This window comes from Pan troglodytes, chromosome 19 (genome assembly GCF_028858775.2).
Source record: "Pan troglodytes isolate AG18354 chromosome 19, NHGRI_mPanTro3-v2.0_pri, whole genome shotgun sequence".
NCBI lineage: Eukaryota > Metazoa > Chordata > Mammalia > Primates > Hominidae > Pan > Pan troglodytes.
This window is the reverse complement of record NC_072417.2, coordinates 60,633,666-60,651,853: the sequence shown is the minus strand read 5'-3', so window position 1 is coordinate 60,651,853 and position 18,188 is coordinate 60,633,666. Positions and strand designations below refer to the sequence as shown.

The 18,188-nt window shown below is 50.5% G+C and overlaps 1 protein-coding gene across 6 annotated transcripts in view; it reads right to left on the bottom strand.

Annotated features, from left to right (window-relative positions):
- GAS7 (growth arrest specific 7) overlaps positions 1-18,188 on the bottom strand; it is a 288,280-nt gene that overhangs the window by 138,881 nt on the left and 131,211 nt on the right. The window contains exon 1 of one of the 6 annotated variants that reach the window (XM_016932391.4): positions 9,517-9,736. The exons of 3 other annotated variants lie outside the window; for them this stretch is intronic. Coding sequence is in view for 1 of the 3 variants with exons in the window: in XM_016932387.4 (XP_016787876.1) it covers positions 2,026-2,103 (78 nt within the window). In the remaining 2 variants the exon portion in view is untranslated. Of the gene's footprint in view, positions 1-2,025; positions 2,823-9,516; positions 9,737-18,188 lie in introns of those variants that run through there. 2 more of the 6 variants (XM_016932387.4, XM_063799745.1) reach the window with 2 other exon arrangements.

Here is an 18,188-nt window from a genome sequence, read left to right as displayed (position 1 = left end):
ATTTGACATCCCCTAAAATGAGTACTATTTATCAGGTAGGGTTTACTGTATTATCTTTCAAATGGCAAGACAGTTGGTGGGGTGGGGGGGCTTTATCTTTAAGAAAACAAAGACAAAATGACTTTCTCAACCAATGCAACACTAACACAAAAATTAGAGACAGAAGGCACCTTAGTAATCATCTGATCACATCTCACCATTTTACAGATGGGCAAACTGAGGCCTGGAGACAGAGCATGGACACCGAGTCTCCCCAGTACCCATACAGAGCCCTCTCCTTGCCCTCTGCCCACCCTAAACCTGGGTGCAGATGTCACCCCCATGACTAGAGGGCTAGCGCACGGTCAGATGGCACAGCAGAACCAAGGCCCCATTCAGGACCACTCGCCAAGATGACCTCCACACTGCTGGAAAAGGTGACCCTCTCCATCAGGCCCAGCTCTCTTCTGCTGAAGCACAAGCTACTTCCCGTCTGTTAGCAGCCAGGCAAACCCCATGAAAGGAAGGGCCCAGGGAGGAAACATCTGTGTATACAAGAGGGGTGAAGTCATAAGCCCTCTTGACTTTCCCTTTTGGCAAATCCTCTTCTGCCTAATTTTTTTTCCCCTACATCGAGATGCAAAGCTCCATTCAAACAAGGGGGCCTGGAAGACTCCAGCAGCTTCTAGAAACCAAAACTTCCATTCTGCTACAGAGATTCTCAAAAGAAGGTATGTCTTGCTGCACTGGGGTGTGGGCGGGGCTAAGAACAGAAGATAGATGCCCCGCAAACCACTCAGTTGACCACAGACATCCATGTGCTTACCCCTAAACCCAGCTTCTGCCCTTCAGCCAAGCAGAGAGGAAGCTCAAATGCAGGTTCCACAGCTTCTCAGCCATATAACCCTGGCCAAGGCACTTAACCTCTACAAACCTCATCTTTTTTCTTTCCCACATAGGAAAACGCAGATGCCACCACCTACTTCATAGAATTTTTGCAGGGATTAAATAAGACAGTAGAAACAATGGTAGGTACATATTAGCTTCATCCCATACTTTCCCATCCCCTTGAGAAAAGCCATCAACTGAGGTCACCAACGCTGAGTCACTCATGTTGCCCGGACTTTCCCAACAGCACGGCTAAACTCTCCAGAATGATACCTTCTAACCATTCTGACATAAACTGAGCTGACTGAAGGAAAGAGCACGCGAATGACGGGACTAGAATTCAAAGAACCATCAGAATAGGTTCTCATCAATGGCTTTGCGGGCCTAGAGCCCTCCAAGTAAATACATTTGGAAAAGACGTGGTTTCTTGGCTCACATGGACCGTCCCCTAAAGTAACTAAAGCCATTAGACAAAGAGAAAGCTGAAGGAGACCTGCCAGTAAAACTCACAGGGCGGAGAACACACGCAAGTCCACGAGGGCTACAACCATACAAAGCTGCCGGGGTAAATGAAAACAAGACCCAGAAACAAACATGGTCCTTGACCAAGAACTGCAAACAAACCAGTGCAAGACCCTGGCAAACTTCTGAAAATGGCCTCATATGCCTTCATTTGAACACGGGCAAGGACACTCCAAGAAAATTTCGTACCCCAGATCGATCGCTCAAGCTCCCAAAAATGAGACAGGCTGGATAACAGGCAGGAAAAACGAGTTAAGTTTCCCTTTTTCCCCAGCATTGGATATCCCCCAAATCACATTCACTGCCTTTATCTCACCATTAGATCTTATCTTTTTGTTGTTTTTAGTAGCTAAAGGACTACTGTGGACCAGTAACTTGATATACAGTAGTTTATTTGACCCTTATAAAAACCCTGGGAGGGAAGTATTTATTTTCATTTTATAATCGGGCTAGCTTGAACCCAGTGGTCTGTCTCCAAGACTGGTGCTAATTCCATCTCACCCCACACTGTCCCCCGATTCCTCCATCTACAATCATAGAAAGCTGATGGGCTGAATGAAAACGAGCCCCAGAAACAAACCTGGTCCCTGACCGAGAACTGCAAAAGGCAGTTCCCAAAACACTTTCCCATCATACCTGAGACTCCTCTGCGGCGTCTAGGAATCCAATATCCAAAGGCAAATACTCCAGGGTTGAAGTTACAATCGAAGCCATGAACTGCCAAGGCCTTGATCATCAACTGTCAAACTGATAATCAGGTAGAAGGTAACAGGAGATTGCCAGTGGGAAGCCTCATTAACTAGTGGGAGGGGTCCCAGCGGGGAGAAACAGGTCTAAGAGGGTGGGTAGGAAACTACCAAGAGAAGCATCTCCACAGCAAAGAGCCGTGACCAGCACCCTCGAGTGAAATGACACCCTAGAAGGATGCCAACTGAGTGCCACATACTGCGTAGCTGTGAGCAGTTTTGTTTTTCAGCTGGCAGAGCTGGGAGTCCCAGAAGGCACCCCCTGCCCACCCATGCAAAGCAAGTAAGCAGCACAGGCTGCCAGAGGCTCCGTCCTCACCCTCACGCACTCACGCTGAGTCACCAGAAAGCCCCTCTCGTGTAGGCTGAATTCTGGGAGCTTGAGTTCAACTCTCCAGCCCAGAAGGGGAACCACCTTGCTCTGTCTAGTGGGCCAGGCTCCTCACTTTGGGGCTTTCTCCTGGGCAATTTAGCCCCTGCCCCTGCCCAGCTTCTCCTCCCCCGTGCACAGCCACACCTCACCCCCACAGCGGCTCTCCTTTGGGTGGCCTGAGATAAGCGGCCTTCATCCCTTACTCATGGGAGCTCCTTGAGAACAACAATAGTGTCATACTCAAATCCATCCCCAGGCACGGAAAATGTACACAATAAACACACATTGGCTAGATGGAGTTCTTCCTGGTCTCTGAGTAGGGTTTTCAGCTCACCTAGAAAGTGGGTTTCTTACTTTCCTGTGGTCACCCAGGCAGCAAGGTGGGGGAAGAGAGGGAAACAAGAAGGCAGAGATAAAAGCACTGCCCACACATTTATCTGTTTTACCCTAGGAGGAGTCTGGGCTACTTAAATGCTCTCAGGGGTCCCCAAACCACAAATGAATAAAATGGACCAAGGGGAAAAGATCATCAACGGCTTCGCGGGCCTGGGGCCCTCCAAGTAAATACATTTGGAAAAGACGTGGTTTCTTGGCTCACGTGCACTGCCCACTAAAGTAACTAAAACCATTAGAGAGAAAGCTGAAGGAGGCCAAGTGATCTTCCATGACAACAGCAGTCTGAGTTACCAATGCTAGATCTGAAATGTACATGTGTGGCTGGCTCTTTACCTACATGATTTTAAAGAACTGGCATATTTTCACCCAAGGACCCCCAGCGCCTGAATGCCTGGTCACCCTGGAGAAGCCCTTGTTTGTAGGGTCACACACCACCGGCCCCATGGGAAGGGAGCCCAGGAACCATCTCTCCAGAACAGCTGAAGGCACCAGGTCTCTTCATCGATGTGGCATCTGTGGAGCCCACAGATGCAAGTGCTGAATTGTCTAGAAAAAACGGGACTGAGATTTGCTGAGATCTCAAAATCTGGAAGAACTCCTCCAGCCCTCTCCGCAGGTACCGACTCTGCCTGGAGGGGCACGGCAGTGAGATCCTTAACTCCTCTTTGGCTAGGGAGCCTCACCTCTCTCCCCCACGGGTCTTAAAAGGAGAGGAGAAAGTGACAATAAGAGGTGCTGGCGTCCTATCCATCCCCTGAGCATCAGAGCGGTGATTCTCAAGCTTCAGCATGCATCAGAAGGGCTGTTAGGACACAGTCTGCCGGGCCCACCCTCCAAGCTTCTGGATCCGTAGCTTTGGGTACCATCCAACTATCTGAATTTCTCACAAGCCCCCAACTGATGCAGCTGTTGCACACGTAGGCACTCCACTTTGAGAATCACTGGTTTCAAGAGAAAAACAAAGACGGTCTGTTCTAAATCGACCTCTGGACCTAGAAGATTAATCTTTAGGAAACATAAATTCACTTTCAGAAAGAAAGAGACTCTTTTAACTTTTTTTTTTGAAGAGCATGGCCCTCTTACTTTCCTTCTTTTCATAGACATGGGTGCGGGGAATATTTCCTGCTTTCCCTAACCATAAGAAAAGGAATCCAAATGAAATGAATAATGGCAACTGTTCCACTATTGGCCTTAGCGCTGGTAACGGCAGAGATGGGTGGGGACTGCGCAAATTGGAAACCCGCTACTTATCATCAGCATATTGTTGCCAAGCAGGGCGGCAGGCTTGGTGTTGCTAGAGCATCTCGTTTTTGCAAGAGAAGCTGGAAATCTGGATTTTTAATGTAAAACCTGCAGATTTTAAGATGTTGGCAACCAACTGAAACATTTTTAAGTGAAACCATGGGCAACCAAAAACAAAACAACCACTAAAATCCCCCATGATTCTGTATTTGATTTTGCACACCGGCTACCAGTGTGCAACCCCTGATTGTAACTGTCGGGGGCCTTTATAAGCAGTCGTTTGAAGAGGGGGTTCCCTGGTTCTAACGAATTGAATACCACCCACCTTAGACTAAAGTACCAATCAGCACGTCTGCTCCATACCACACATCCTTTTAGCCAGGACCTCTTACACTGGTGGGTGCAGCTGGATGCCAGCTTCCACAGGATCTGTGAACCCCTTCCAAGGGCTGCAAATGTGTGGCCTGCTCCCACCCACCCGAGAACTGGGCTCCCTGAGCCTGGGCCTAACCTTCTTTGGAAAGGAAGCACAAGACAAGATTCCTGAGGCAGAAGGGACCCTGGAAAGCCTGTCCTACTCAGTCTCTGGAAAGAGGAGCAGCCCATCAGCTGAGAAGGTTTGGAAGTGGAGGAGGTACGTAAGAAAGCTGAAACAGGTTAAGGAATGAGGCAAACGCCACCAGGAGAAAGCAGTCAGGGGCGACACCACACATCAAGCAGGCTGATAGAAGAGCAGGAATTTGGGAACGGAGGAGGAAGCCAGCCAGGCACAGTGGCCTGGGGTAGGATAGTGCACATCCTCAGGTCTGAATGTGAAATGACACAGCCATCATGGTGAGCAGAGAGATGCCCATGGGTAGCAAGCCCAAAGCGCTGGAAGCTAGCACCTGGGAACATGGGGCATGGTGGGAAGGAAGGTTGGATCCATGCCTCGTGGGAGATGTAAGGTACCCAAACCTGCAGAGGTAGGGAGAGTAGGAACATGTGCTCTGGGGCCGCTGGGAAGAATGCACGGTGATGTGGCCATAGGCATCCTCACTCTGCCCACAGGAGCTGTCCCCTGGCGGACCTCAGGCCCTGGCCACCTCCCTGTTCCCAGACTTCCTGCTTTCCAGTTGGCTTGTTCATCCCTGTCTGTACCGCACTGCACATCAGCTTCCCAAAATGACGTTGCATCCTGATCCCCACCCCACTGAAAACCCGTCCCCTCCCTTTCCAGGTTGGCCAGGTTTTCCCCCACAAGGAAATCAGCAGCCATCTCCCGGAGACAGTCCAGGCCCATTCAGCCACCACTGGAGGCCAGCAGTTTTCAAACTTTATTTTCAAAGTCTGGTTCACAATAAAAAACACATTTTACTTCACAACTCAATATACAAAAACAAAGCAAAAGTTTCATGGAACAATGCTTGCCCTTGCCACACATAACGCGCTCTGATATTTTTCTGCTCTGGTTTTTGTGCAGGTTGACACTGATTGCTTGCATTGTGTGACTCATGATGTATGGTTTGGAAAACAATGCTTTACCTCGTCCCAATCTCCATTTTTAGAATCTCTTTTTTTAACTCCATCTCAATCGACAATCCCTATAAAGGATTCCTTCATGATACTTTCTTTGACCCGCCAGGTAGAAGTGAATTATCCCCAATTCTGAATCTCCCAGCCCCTGCAGACTGTATATCATTCACGGGCACTTAGATGATAGTCATATAATTTTTCTCTTTTCTAGAACAGTGTCCAATGTCCGGGTGCAGTGGTTGATATCTATAATCCCAGCACTTTGAGATCGCTTGAGTTAAGGAGTTTGAGACCAGTCTGGGCAACATAGTGAGACCCCCATCTCTACAAAAAATGTAAACATTAGCCAGGCATGGTGGTGTGTGCCTGTAGTCCCAGCTACTTGAGAGGCTGAGGTGGGAAGACTGCTTGAGCCCAGGAGTTCGAAACCAGCCTGGGCAACAAAGTGACAGCCTGTCTCTACAAAAACTTTTAAAATTAGCCAGGCATGATGGTGCACACCTGTAGTCCCAGCTGCTCAGGAGGCCGAGGTGGGAGGATCGCTTGAGCCCAGAAATTCAAGGCTGCAATGAACTATGAGCATGCCACTGCACTTCAGGCTGGGGAACAGAGTGAGACTCTGACTCTGGAAAAAATAAGCAAATAAAAAATAAAAATAAATTTAAAAAAAAAGAACAAGGTCTCAGTCTTCGGCTCCAACACTTAAAATATCCGTCAAATGGGCCGGGCGCGGTGGCTCACGCCTGTAATCCCAGCACTTTGGGAGGCCAAGGCAGGTGGATCACGAGGTCAGGAGATCGAGACCATCCTGGCTAACACGGTGAAACCCCGTCTCTACTAAAAATACAAAAATTAGCTCCCTCTCCCTCTCCCGTCTCCCTCCCCACGATCTCCCTCCCCACGATCTCCCTCTCCCTCTCTTTCCACGGTCTCCCTCTCCCTCTCTTTCCACGGTCTCCCTCTGATGCTGAGCCGAAGCTGGACTGTACTGCCACCATCTCGACTCACTGCAACCTCCCTGCCTGATTCTCCTGCCTCAGCCTGCCAAGTGCCTGGGATTGCAGGCGCGCGCCGCCACGCCTGACTGGTTTTCGTATTTTTTTTTTTGGTGGAGACGGAGTTTCGCTGTGTTGGCCGGGCTGGTCTCCAGCTCCTAACCGCGAGTTATCTGCCAGCCTCGGCCTCCCAAGGTGCCGGGATTGCAGACGGAGTCTCGTTCACTCAGTGCTCAATGTTGCCCAGGCTGGAATGCAGTGGCGTGATCTCGGCTTGCTACAACCTCCACCTCCCAGCCGCCTGCCTTGGCCTCTCAAAGTGCCCAGATTGCAGCCTCTGCCTGGCCGCCACCCCATCTAGGAAGTGAGGAGCGTCTCTGCCTGGCCGCCCATCGTCTGGGATGTGAGGAGCCCCTCTGCCCGGCTGCCCAGTCTGGGAAGTGAGGAGCGCCTCTTCCCAGCCGCCATCCTGTCTAGGAAGTGAGGAGCGTCTCTGCCCGGCCCCCCATCGTCTGAGATGTGGGGAGCGCCTCTGCCCTGCCGCCCCGTCTGGAATGTGGGGAGCGCCTCTGCCAGGCCGCGACCCCGTCTGGGAGGTGAGGAGCGTCTCTGCCCGCCACCCCGTCTGAGAAGTGAGGAGCCCCTCCACCCGGCAGCCACCCCATCTGGGAAGTGAGGAGCCCCTCCGCCCGGCAGCCGCCCCGTCTGGGAAGTGAGGAGCATCTCCACCCGGCAGCCACCCCGTCAGGGAGGGAGGTGGGGGGCAGCCCCCGCCCGGCCAGCCGCCCCATCTGGGAGGGAGGTGGGGGGCAGCCCCCGCCCAGCCAGCCGCCCCGTCCGGGAGGTGGGGGGCGCCTCTGCCCAGCCGCCCCTTCTGGGAAGTGAGGAGCCCCTCTGCCCGGCCGCCGCCCCGTCTGGGAGGTGTACCCAGCAGCTCACTGAGAACGGGGCAAGATGACGATGGGGGTTTTGTCGAATAGAAAAGGGGGAAATGTGGGGAAAAGATAGAGAAATCAGATTGTTGCTGTGTCTGTGTAGAAAGAAGTAGACATAGGAGACTCCATTTTGTTCTGTACTAAGAAAAATTCTTCTGCCTTGGGATGCTGTTAATCTATGGCCTTACCCCCAACCCCGTGCTCTCTGAAACATGTGCTGTGTCCACTCAGGGTTAAATGGATTAAGGGCGGTGCAAGATGTGCTTTGTTAAACAGATGCTGGAAGGCAGCATGCTTGTTAAGAGTCATCACCACTCCCTAATCTCAAGTACCCAGGGACACAAACACTGCGGAAGGCCGCAGGGTCCTCTGCCTAGGAAAACCAGAGACCCTTGTTCACATGTTTATCTGCTGACCTTCCCTCCACTATTGTCCTATGACCCTGCCAAATCCCCCAATGCAAGAAACACCCAAGAATGATCAATAAATACTAAAAACAAAAACAAAAACAAAACAAAACAAAGCAAACAAAAAAAAATTAGCCAGGTGTGGTGGCGGGTGCCTGTAGTCCAAGCTACTCAGGAGGCTGAGGCAAGAGAATGGCGCGAACCCAGAGGCGGAGCTTGCAGTGAACCGAAATCACGCCACTGCACTCCAGCCTGGGCTACAGAGCGAGACTCCGTCTCAAAAAAAAAAAAAAAATCTGTCAAATGTTTGATGTTATAGGAGAAGCCCGAATGACATATTCTGACAGCAATAAAATTGTACTACATTTCACACCATACTGATCAGAGGAGCTGTCTGAAGAACTCCATCTTCGGACAACTCCTCTGGCTGGGCCAGTGTTCTGATACCGGTGCCATCCTCTCCCAGACTCAGGAGAACAGAGCTGTGGCCTGCTATGGTGAGATGCCTTATAGTTTGCAACTCACTCTGCTCTCAGACACATCACACCCCTATCACAGTCCTCAATAGGTTCACACTGGCCGTAACATTGACTCATTGCAATGCCAGGGGAAGATATTTAGCACATCTTGAGGTTAAGTGGGGAAATAGAGCCTCAGAAAAGTTGACAAAATGGTCACACAGGTAGAAAGTGGCTGAATCCACGCAAATCCAAGTTTTGTAGATTCAAACTTCCATGCTCTTTCCAGAGGCCGATCCAGATCAAGTTATACAATCCTGTGTTCATTACACGTCTCCGGCTTGCAAAACCAGAAAGGAACATCCGGGTATGCTGTCCACGCTGTATCCCCTTTCACTGTTGTGTACACCCACACGCTGCCTGGTCCCATGACAGAATGCGCACAAACGTGGCATGCATGAGTAAGTCAGAAGACCGGTGTGGACCTGGTTTCCCATCCCACTTTCCCCAGGGCGGCTGTGTGACATCTGGCAGAGCGTGTCACCTCTCTGAGCATCTCCCTCATCTAGAACCTGGGGGAGCTGTATCTGCTGGTTCCCAAGGGCCTTTTCAGGCTTCTCCTGAGAACTCTATCATGCTACTTCGAGCCACGTGGCCTCGACAAATTCTCGCTACACTGGGGAATTAAGAAAAGGCAAACTGAGGAGGAGAAGATCCAAAACAGGAAACTGAGGTAAATCCCCGGAAATCAAGAAAAACTCACTTCCCACAGAGCTCATCTCAGATACGTCCCCTGCCCAAGTGGCTTTCTCTTCTTTCCAGACCCTTGGGTCATGGTGCGACCCAGACTCACTGGATGCATGAGGAGGACTGATACACGGGAAGAGAGAAGAATCCCCCAAATCCCCCCAGAGCAGAGCCAAACCCTAGCCAAGCAAGAGGTCATCCAAGGAAGATTTCTCCTCCTGCAGGAGTGGCGGCTGCCTCGCACTCAACCTGGTCCAATTAGCTTCGAGCATCTGCACCAAAGATAACCAGCAGAGCCCTGGTTCCAACTCACCTCAGCCTTGTGGTGTGTCCTTATGCAAATCTGACACGCTGGTCATTTTCTGCCACCATCCCCACATCCGCTGCTTCCCTGTGGCATCGGCTAATTCACTGTGCAAAGCAGCATTTATATATAGAAAGTTGCAGCCACGCAGGTTAGCATTAAAATAGAGACTTGACGTTGCCGTGGCAACCAAACAAATGATATTCAAAATGAAAGAGAAGTATTCTGCAATCGGGAAAGCATGTCCACAGCCTTCCAGGGCAGCTGAGCCCCTTCCCCCTGAGGGTGGGTGGGATGCCTCTGGAGAAGTGCCTGGTCCTGATGAACCTCCACCTCCCCATTAGGTCACCCACTCTGCTTTCAGCAGCAGCCATCATCCCCTGCACATGCTCCTTCCGGTCTGGAGTGGACCCGAGGCCAAGACACTGAGGGAGTGTGATAATCCAACCAGGTAGAGCAATTTGCAAAAACTCTACTCCTTAAAGCACCGAGGAGAAGCAGCCCTGGTGCTTTAGTAAGGGTGCTTCTGGAAACAAGGCTGGCCTTCTGCCACTGCCTGCCATAACGAAGAGTCGAGAGGCCACCAGCTAGCCGAGTGACACTGGGCAGACTTCTGTACCTCTCTGAGCTTCCAGCTTAAAATGAGCTGGGAGTGGGAGGAGGGAGCAGCAGCGCAGGGTCTTCAACCTCATGACTCCGGGATGTGCAACTTTTCCCTGCTACCACCACCTCCTTTTTCTACATTCCTCTTGGATATTGCTGAAGCCCCAGGGCCAGACAGAAGTTACTGATTCCCAGGTCTGGCACATGGAATAACCCTGTCACTTTCATTCTGTACACCTGGCCACCACCCAGAAAGCCCGCAGTCCCCAAGACAGAATGCCTAGATTCTGGTCTTCAAGGAGCTCCTAACAAGGCTAGGGGCCTTGAACAAATCTTGGACCTTTCTGGGGCTCATTTCTAAATGTCAAAATCAAGTGTGATCTAGAAAGACTGAAATTAAAAAGAATGACAATACCAAGTGCCGACAAGGATGCAGAGCAACTGGAATTCTCATACGTTGCTCGTGCGAACACAAAATGGTATGGTCCTTCTGCAGAGCAGTGTGGCAGTTTCCTGTAACATTAAACATACATTTACCATGTGGCCCAGCGATCCCACATGTAGCCTGTGTTTCTGAACCAGGGGCGACTTTGTCCCCCCCGAGGACATTTGGCAAGGCTTGGACACATTTATGGGTTGTCATGACGGAGGTGGGAGAGGCTGAGTGAGTGCATTAGCTCCCTGCAGAGACATCTGTTGTTTCCAAAGAGACACCTAGAACCAAGAGTACCTCTGACCTAAGCCTGAGGGCTAGAGAGTGGCCTTGGCTGTGCAAATCCACCGAAGGCTCTGTAAATGGTCTCCCTTCTGACCCAGCCCAAGCTCCTAAGCCAGGACCAAAACTGACTGTGCCAATCTGCTTCCCTCTCCTGGAGCAGTTCCCAAACCAAATGCAAACCTCATGGTTGCCCCACTGAACCCTGGAAGAACACAACTTCCTACTTACCCAGAACAACAACTTCAAAGCCACTTTGCGTGGTTGCTGGCTCCGAAGCCACACAGAGATGACGGATTACAAGGAAGAAATCAGAACCATATGGATTTCATATTCAGCAAAATAAACAGAATTACAGCATTGGGGTTGGGCTCAAGAAACCAGGGGGCTGTGTGTTTGGCCCAGAGCCCAGGCTTGGTGGCCCCCAGCATGGGCTGGGCTCTCCTGGCCTCTCCTCCCCACCCATGACTCCCACAAACAGCGCCAGGGGCGTCCAGCCTGCTGTCTGCCCCTCCTTGCCAAGGCCCCAGCGAGCAATCCTGCTTCGGCTGACATTTTCGTGTTTTATTGAGTTTTTTTATATCCTCTTTTATGGCACAGTTGAAGATAGTTCAGCTTCTTTTCTAGTTTCATCCAAAGATGCACACAAGCACCGACAGGAATGCGGTGTCGTTAATGACAGTGTGACAGCTCTGGAGCCTCTGGGGGGAAGCTGTGGGAAGGGGCAGCTGTGGCACCCACCCCCTTTCAGGCCCCTGGTTCATTTCTCCCACAGCGAACTGTGCTGGGCGTTCCCACTCCCAGCCTCCCTCTCAGGCCAGAACAGAGGAACTCTTTCCTCTCCTGGTTTCTAGGGGAACAATATGGCACTCCATGTGTAGCCTGTGTTTCTGAACTAGGGGCACTTTTGCCCCCAGGGGCCAATGGGGCAATATTTGGTGACATTTACTGGCCAAGGATGCTGCTAAACACTCAACAATGCACAGGACCGCCGCCCACACCAAAACAACCATCCAACCCGAAATGTCAACAGTAACATGGCCGAAAACCCTGGTACAGACACACTGACCAGGCTTCAGTTGGTTCCCAGTGCCCCCGACCCAGGTGCATGTCCACGGAGGGATCAAGCTCAGGACTTTTAGAGATCACAGACAAGTTTTGACCTACATGAAGGAGGAAATTTACCATTCTGGTAATTACTTTAAAGTAAATTCTAGGCTGGGCACAATGGTTCAAGCTTGTAGTCCCAGCACTTTGGGAGGCCAAGGCGGGTGGATTACTTGAGGTCAGGAGTTCAAGACCAGCCTGGCCAACGTGGCGAAACCTCGTCTCTACTAAAAATACACAAATTAGCTAGGCATGGTGGTGCACACGTGTAATCTCGACAGCTCAGGAGGCTGAGACATGAGAATCACTTGAACCCGGGAGGTGGAGGTTGCAGTGAGCCGAGAGTGCGTCGCTGCACTCCAGCCCGGGCGACAGAGTGAGACTCTGTCTCAAAAATAAAATAAAATAGAAAATAAAATAAGTTCTACAACTGATCGAGATATCATTTGATCTTCCAATGATTCTCCATGGATATAGAGAAAAGTTAAACAAACTTTAAAAACATAAAACGCATCTTGCCCATAGAAACCACACGAACACAGTGGGCACAGATCATTTAAATATCCTGATGTGAATAACTTTAAATAACACAGCTAATTCTGCTTTGCTGGTGGGTTGCTTTTTGGTCTCAGAAATCTCTGAACCAGCAAATCAGGGCTGCTCACATCCCTATTCTCTCCCTTTCCTTTCTTCTCTCCCCCAGGAGTGCTGAGCCACCATTAGCTGACGCTAATTCCTAATGACCCTGCAGATCTCAGCTCCCACCGCAAATGCCCTCTCACCCCCCAGGATCCTGTGGGTAGCCGAGCAGTCCTGCACCACGTGAGTGAGGCCTGCAGTACTTGGGGCAGCCCAGGGGAAGGCAGGGATGTCCAGGGAGCTCCATCCACACTGTGCAGACATCAGGGGGCACACAGTAGGATGGACCCCTCCCCACAGCAAAGGCAACCCTTGCCTCGCTCTGTGCTCCCACTTACCTGCTGGCTGGGTTTGCCAGAGTGGGCCAAGAAAGGGAAGCAGAGTGGCTCTGTGGTGGTTTCATGGGGTTTCCCCTAGAGGAACAGACAGGCAGAACTTGCTAATGCCACTTCTTTGTCATTCTTGCAAAAGGAGTTCCTGCTCCTGCCTACCTCCATCAAAATAATAGGCAACGGCATGGTGGCACCTGGCGCATGTGTGTGTGTGTGCGCGCGCACGCGTTTGTGTGTCTGTGTGTGTGTGTGCGTGCGCATGATACTCACAAAGACGTCCCCATGTCCTACACCTCAGGAGGGCCCCTGCCATCCTGCTCTCTCTGCTGAGGAAACCTCTTATTTAACTTCTCAGTTGCAATGATCCACCATTTTCTGCCATAGCTACCATCTCTGCTCCAAAGCAGAGAAGCAGCAGCTCCGGCAAAACCCTGACAAATCATCTAGTTTCTATGATTATGCTTATTCCAGAGAATGAATTCAAGGTTCAAACAGTTCGGCAGTTTGCCCCAGGCAAACTGGGGCAGAGTGCATACACTTAAACAGCTAATAATGGCGGTGCCGAGATCAGGGTGTCAGGGTGAGGATCTCATCCAAGGTCATGCTGCTAACAAGATACGACACTGAGGGCTGAGCCCTGCACATCTGGCTCTGGAACTCTTAACTCATCACCTCCACTCTAACCTGTTCACCACGGCAGCTTCCTGACCACCGTCTAGTATGGTTCCACCCTGGGTCACCCTCCCTGGTCAAATGCTTCCCTCAAGACACTCAGGTCATGGGCTTCCCCTTGCACGGGTGGTGAGGGGGGCAGAGGAAGCATTTTTTTTCATCCAGCCACAGCAGTTCCTTTGTTGCCTCAATGCCCCTAGTGAGTCACCTCCTCCAAAGGCCATTGCCAAAGAGAGCCCCATTTTAGCACGAGCGCTCGTCCCCACTTCCCTTTTCCATTTCCCAACATGGCCCTCACCAGCTCGAACATTAGTCACACACATGCCAACAGAAGTTCAAAGATGCTCCGATAATGTGATTTGTAAACACGAAGTCCCAGCAGCGGCGGCTGCTGCAGCTTCTTGGCTCTCTCACTCAATCCCCTACACCTTCTGGGGCCTCCCAGATTGACGTTTTCATTTCCCGGGCTCCACAACACGCAGGGACTGTGAGTCTGCTTTTCACACGTGGGAGTCTCGTGCCAGAGGCTGGGGCAGAGGAAAAGCCTCACAGCATGATCTGGCATTTCCAAGCACACCCTGGGGGTCTGTGACCTACAAAGCACAGCAGGCTCTCGTAGCATCTGTATGCTGTGTGGGCCTGCCCAGCGGCCATACGTACCCCGGCTTCTGAAAGAAGCACCCTGATTTTTCTACTGTGGAACCACCTCACCTCATTCTCAGCCCTCGAGGTTTCCGGGAGCAAGTGGCTCCTGCCTGGCCAATTAGCACGTGCCCTCTCCCCAACCACAGTACTAGTTCACGAAGGGGCATATTACCCATCTGCGGCTGGATACCTGGAATTTGGTTTTGGAATTACTGGGGAAAGATGTATTACTATGACAAGATGCAAGCCTGAAGCTGCTGATGGTCACGCTGACAACTCGCAGAAGTCTCACTGAGAATGGAGCCAATGCAGAAGGAAGGCGGCTGATGAGGAAGACAGGGAATCAGAGATAGAGAAACATCAGACTGCTGACACTGTTCAAGCCACTTGATCAAACCGTGCCTGAAGCTGAACTTCCTGGGACTGTTCCTTTTTTGTTTGAATCCAATTTGAGTGGGATTTCTTTTCATTGGATCTCGCTCTGTCCCCAGGCTGAAGTACAGTGGTACAATCATAGCTCACTGCAGCCTCAAACTCCTAGGCTCAAGTGATCCTCAGCCTCTCAAGTACCTGGGACTACAGGTGTGTGCCACCACACCTAGTGAATTTATTTTTTATTTATACAGATGGGGTCTCACTACGTTGCTGAGGCTGGTCTCAAACTCCTGGGCTCAAGTGATTCTTTTGCCTTGACCTCCCAAAGAGCTGGGATTACAGGCCTAAGCCTGAATAGGATTTCTGTAACATTTAATAGAAAGAGTCCTGGCTAATAGTTCCTTGGTAAAGGGCAAGGTATACAGATAGCAACAATCAAAACTAAAGAACATAAAGCAGGGAGAATTTAGAGATTTGGTTCCTTTCTTGAGCCTGCACTTGTGGGTAAGCTTCTCTTCCAAAGATATCTGCATTTCTAAAAACCTTCCTTTGGCCACTATAACACTTGGTGTCTTAAAGCAACAGAAATGTATTCTCTCACAGTTCTGGATGCCAAGCTTCCAAAAATTAGTATCACTGAGCTGAAATCAAGGTATTGATAGGGCCATACTCCTCCCAGAGGGTCAAGGGGAGAACTAAGTCCTTGACTCTTTCAGCTCCTGGTAGCCGCTGGCATTCCTTGGCTTGTGGCTGCATCACTCAAATCCTACCTCCCCAATCATACCCTTTGTCTTCTATCTATAGTCAAATCTCCTTCAGCTTCTCTCTTATAAAGATGCTTGTGATTACATTTAGGGCTTACTCAAATAACCCAGGAAAACCTTCTCAATTCAAGATCCTTAACTTCATTGTACCTGCAAAGACTCTTTTCTAAATAAAATAACATTCCCAGGTTCTGGGGATTAGGACGTAGACAATCTTGGAGAGCCATTATCAGCTGCCCTCATCAGGCCAAGTTGGACCATGGATCAGAAATGTTGCTGTCAATACCTCTGATGCTTCCCCAGGTCCTCCTGGCTGGGACCTCTGGGGCCAACTGTGCCAGTCACATAACACTGGAAGAAGAAATAGCCAGAATGTTGGAGCTGGACTCAAGAGTGGAAGATATGCAAGAGCACAGAGTGCCAGGGAGGTTCAGCAGGATTGGGAGTCCCAAAGGAGGTCTATCCAGAGCTCAAGTTAGGGGGCTGTATGCTTGGGGCCAAAATGTAACTTGACCTTGAGATAAGATGAAGGGAATTAGAGTATACCCCTCTCCATACCCCCATTTCCCCAGTGACCAGATTGCTATGGCGTAGGGTAGGAAGGCACCATCTGTAGTGGAAATGGGAGGGAGAGGAAAGTAGGGGTTGAAGAAGCGCAAGAGAGACTGTGACAAGGAGCCAAGGCCAGGCTAATTTGTCGCCCAAGCTGGAGTGCAATGGCACGATCTCGGCTCACCACAACCTCCACCTCCCGGGTTCAAGCGATTCTCCTGCCTCAGCCTCCTGAGTAGCTGGAATTACAGGCATGTGCCACCACGCCCGGCTAATTTTGTATTTTTAGGAGAGATGGGGTTTCTCCATGTTGGTCAGGCTGGTCTCGAACTCCCGACCTCAGGTGATCCGCCCGCCTCGGCCTTCCAAAGAGCTGGGATTACAGGTGTGAGCCACCACACCCAGCCTGGCCAGACTACCTTTTTTTGTTTTGTTTTTTGTTTTGCAGAGACGGACTCTTGCTATATTGCCCAGGCTGGTCTTGAACAGCTGGCCTCAGGCCATCCCCTCACCTCAGCCTCCCAAAGCACTGGGATTGCAGGTGTGAGCCACTGTGCCTGGCCTACAAGGTCAATTTTTTTAAAAACAGTTAACTGTTTATTTCAAGGTCTATTAATTAGGAAAAAACATATAAGTAGTTTGAAAGCCTGAGATGTGACTGTCATTCTGCAGGACATCAGGACAGCCTTTCTCTGCTTGGATTGGCTCCTGGGGTCACTGAATTTTGGAGTCAGGGGGAGCATTTCTAGGTCACCAAGTCCTGACAGTGTAGTGGTGAAGAGAGTAGACTTGGGAGCCAGACTGCCTGGGTTCAAATCCATGCTTTCCCAGGACAAGTTGCTTGATCTAGCTGGACAATCTCAAGTCAGCAATTCCCGTGAAGACAAAAAATAATAATGATGATGTAAGTATTAATAATAATACCTGTTACAAGGATCAAGTGAGTTAATAATGTACACAAAGCATTAAAAATTGGCCTCTCTTTGCTGACACTGCAGGCAAGTGATAGCTCCTTCTCCGAGCTCCATGGTTCTGCCATCCTTTACAAAAGGCTCTGATGAAATATGGGGGAGGGATAGGGTGGGGGGAGTGGAGTTTCCAGCCCACCACAGCAGAGGCTCCTCTGCCTTCCATTTTATTCCAACTCCCTTCACTTCTTCATGCAGACAAGTGCCCCACTTCTTTTTTTTGAGATGGAGTCTCGCTCTGTCGCCCAGGCTGCAGTGTAGTGGCGCGATCTCGGCTCGCTGCAACCTCCGCCTCCTGGGTTCAAGTGATTCTCCTACCTCAGCCTCCCAAGTAGCTGGGACTATAGGCGCATGCCACCACACCTGGCTAATTTTTGTAGTTTTAGTAGAGACGGGGTTTCACCATGTTGGCCAGGCTGGTCTCGAACTGCTGACCTTGTGATCTTGCCTCAGCCTCCCAAAGTGCTGGGATTACAAGTGCCCGCCACCACACCTGGCCAAATGCCCCATTTCTGAGCTTACCTCAGCCCTATACCCCCACCCCCTCTGGCTAGGGGGTAATCAGAAGGAAGACCAATAGGACCAATGCTGAATACCTGCCTGGTGATTCACACAGAATAATCAGGCCAACCTCAAGCTAGGAATGTCTGCAAACACCTGTCCTAGTCCCCCTACACCATGACAGTTCTTTGAAAATACAGCCCAGACACTCTCCATTAACCCTGCCCAGCCCTGGTTCAGGGTGGGCCTGATAGGAGACCATTAACCATCTCCTGTAAGTCTAAACAGAGGCTCAGACCAGGAGAAACAGATTCATACATAACTGAATCAGGTCCTTCGGAGGAAAGTTGATATCAACATTCCTTAACCTTGACACTAACCACTGAGGTGTGGTCACTGTTACGTTTTGTAAAGAATCGGGGTGTGGCCTCTCTGATACTATAGGTCCAAACCAATGGTCTCTACCTTGGTCATTCCCGTGAAAACTATTTTGGGATTGTGCTCTGTCCTTCAGAGGCTTAACACAAACCATACCTGAGACTTCAGCCACACATAAACACACTCCAATACTTCCTCCCAAACCTTTTAAGCTGCTTTGTACGAAGCACAGTGACATCACACAGCACCCCAAAGAGGGACAGGCACCCCCATATGCGCTTGATAGGCCGGCTCTTCCCAGAAGCATCATCAACTCCTTCAGGGCGCTTCCCTAAGTTTGATCCTAAGGGGAACTTCTGCGGAACCTTTGCTAGAAAGCCCCTGACCCATTGAACCAGGATGACCCACTGACCCAGATGAAGCCCTGGGT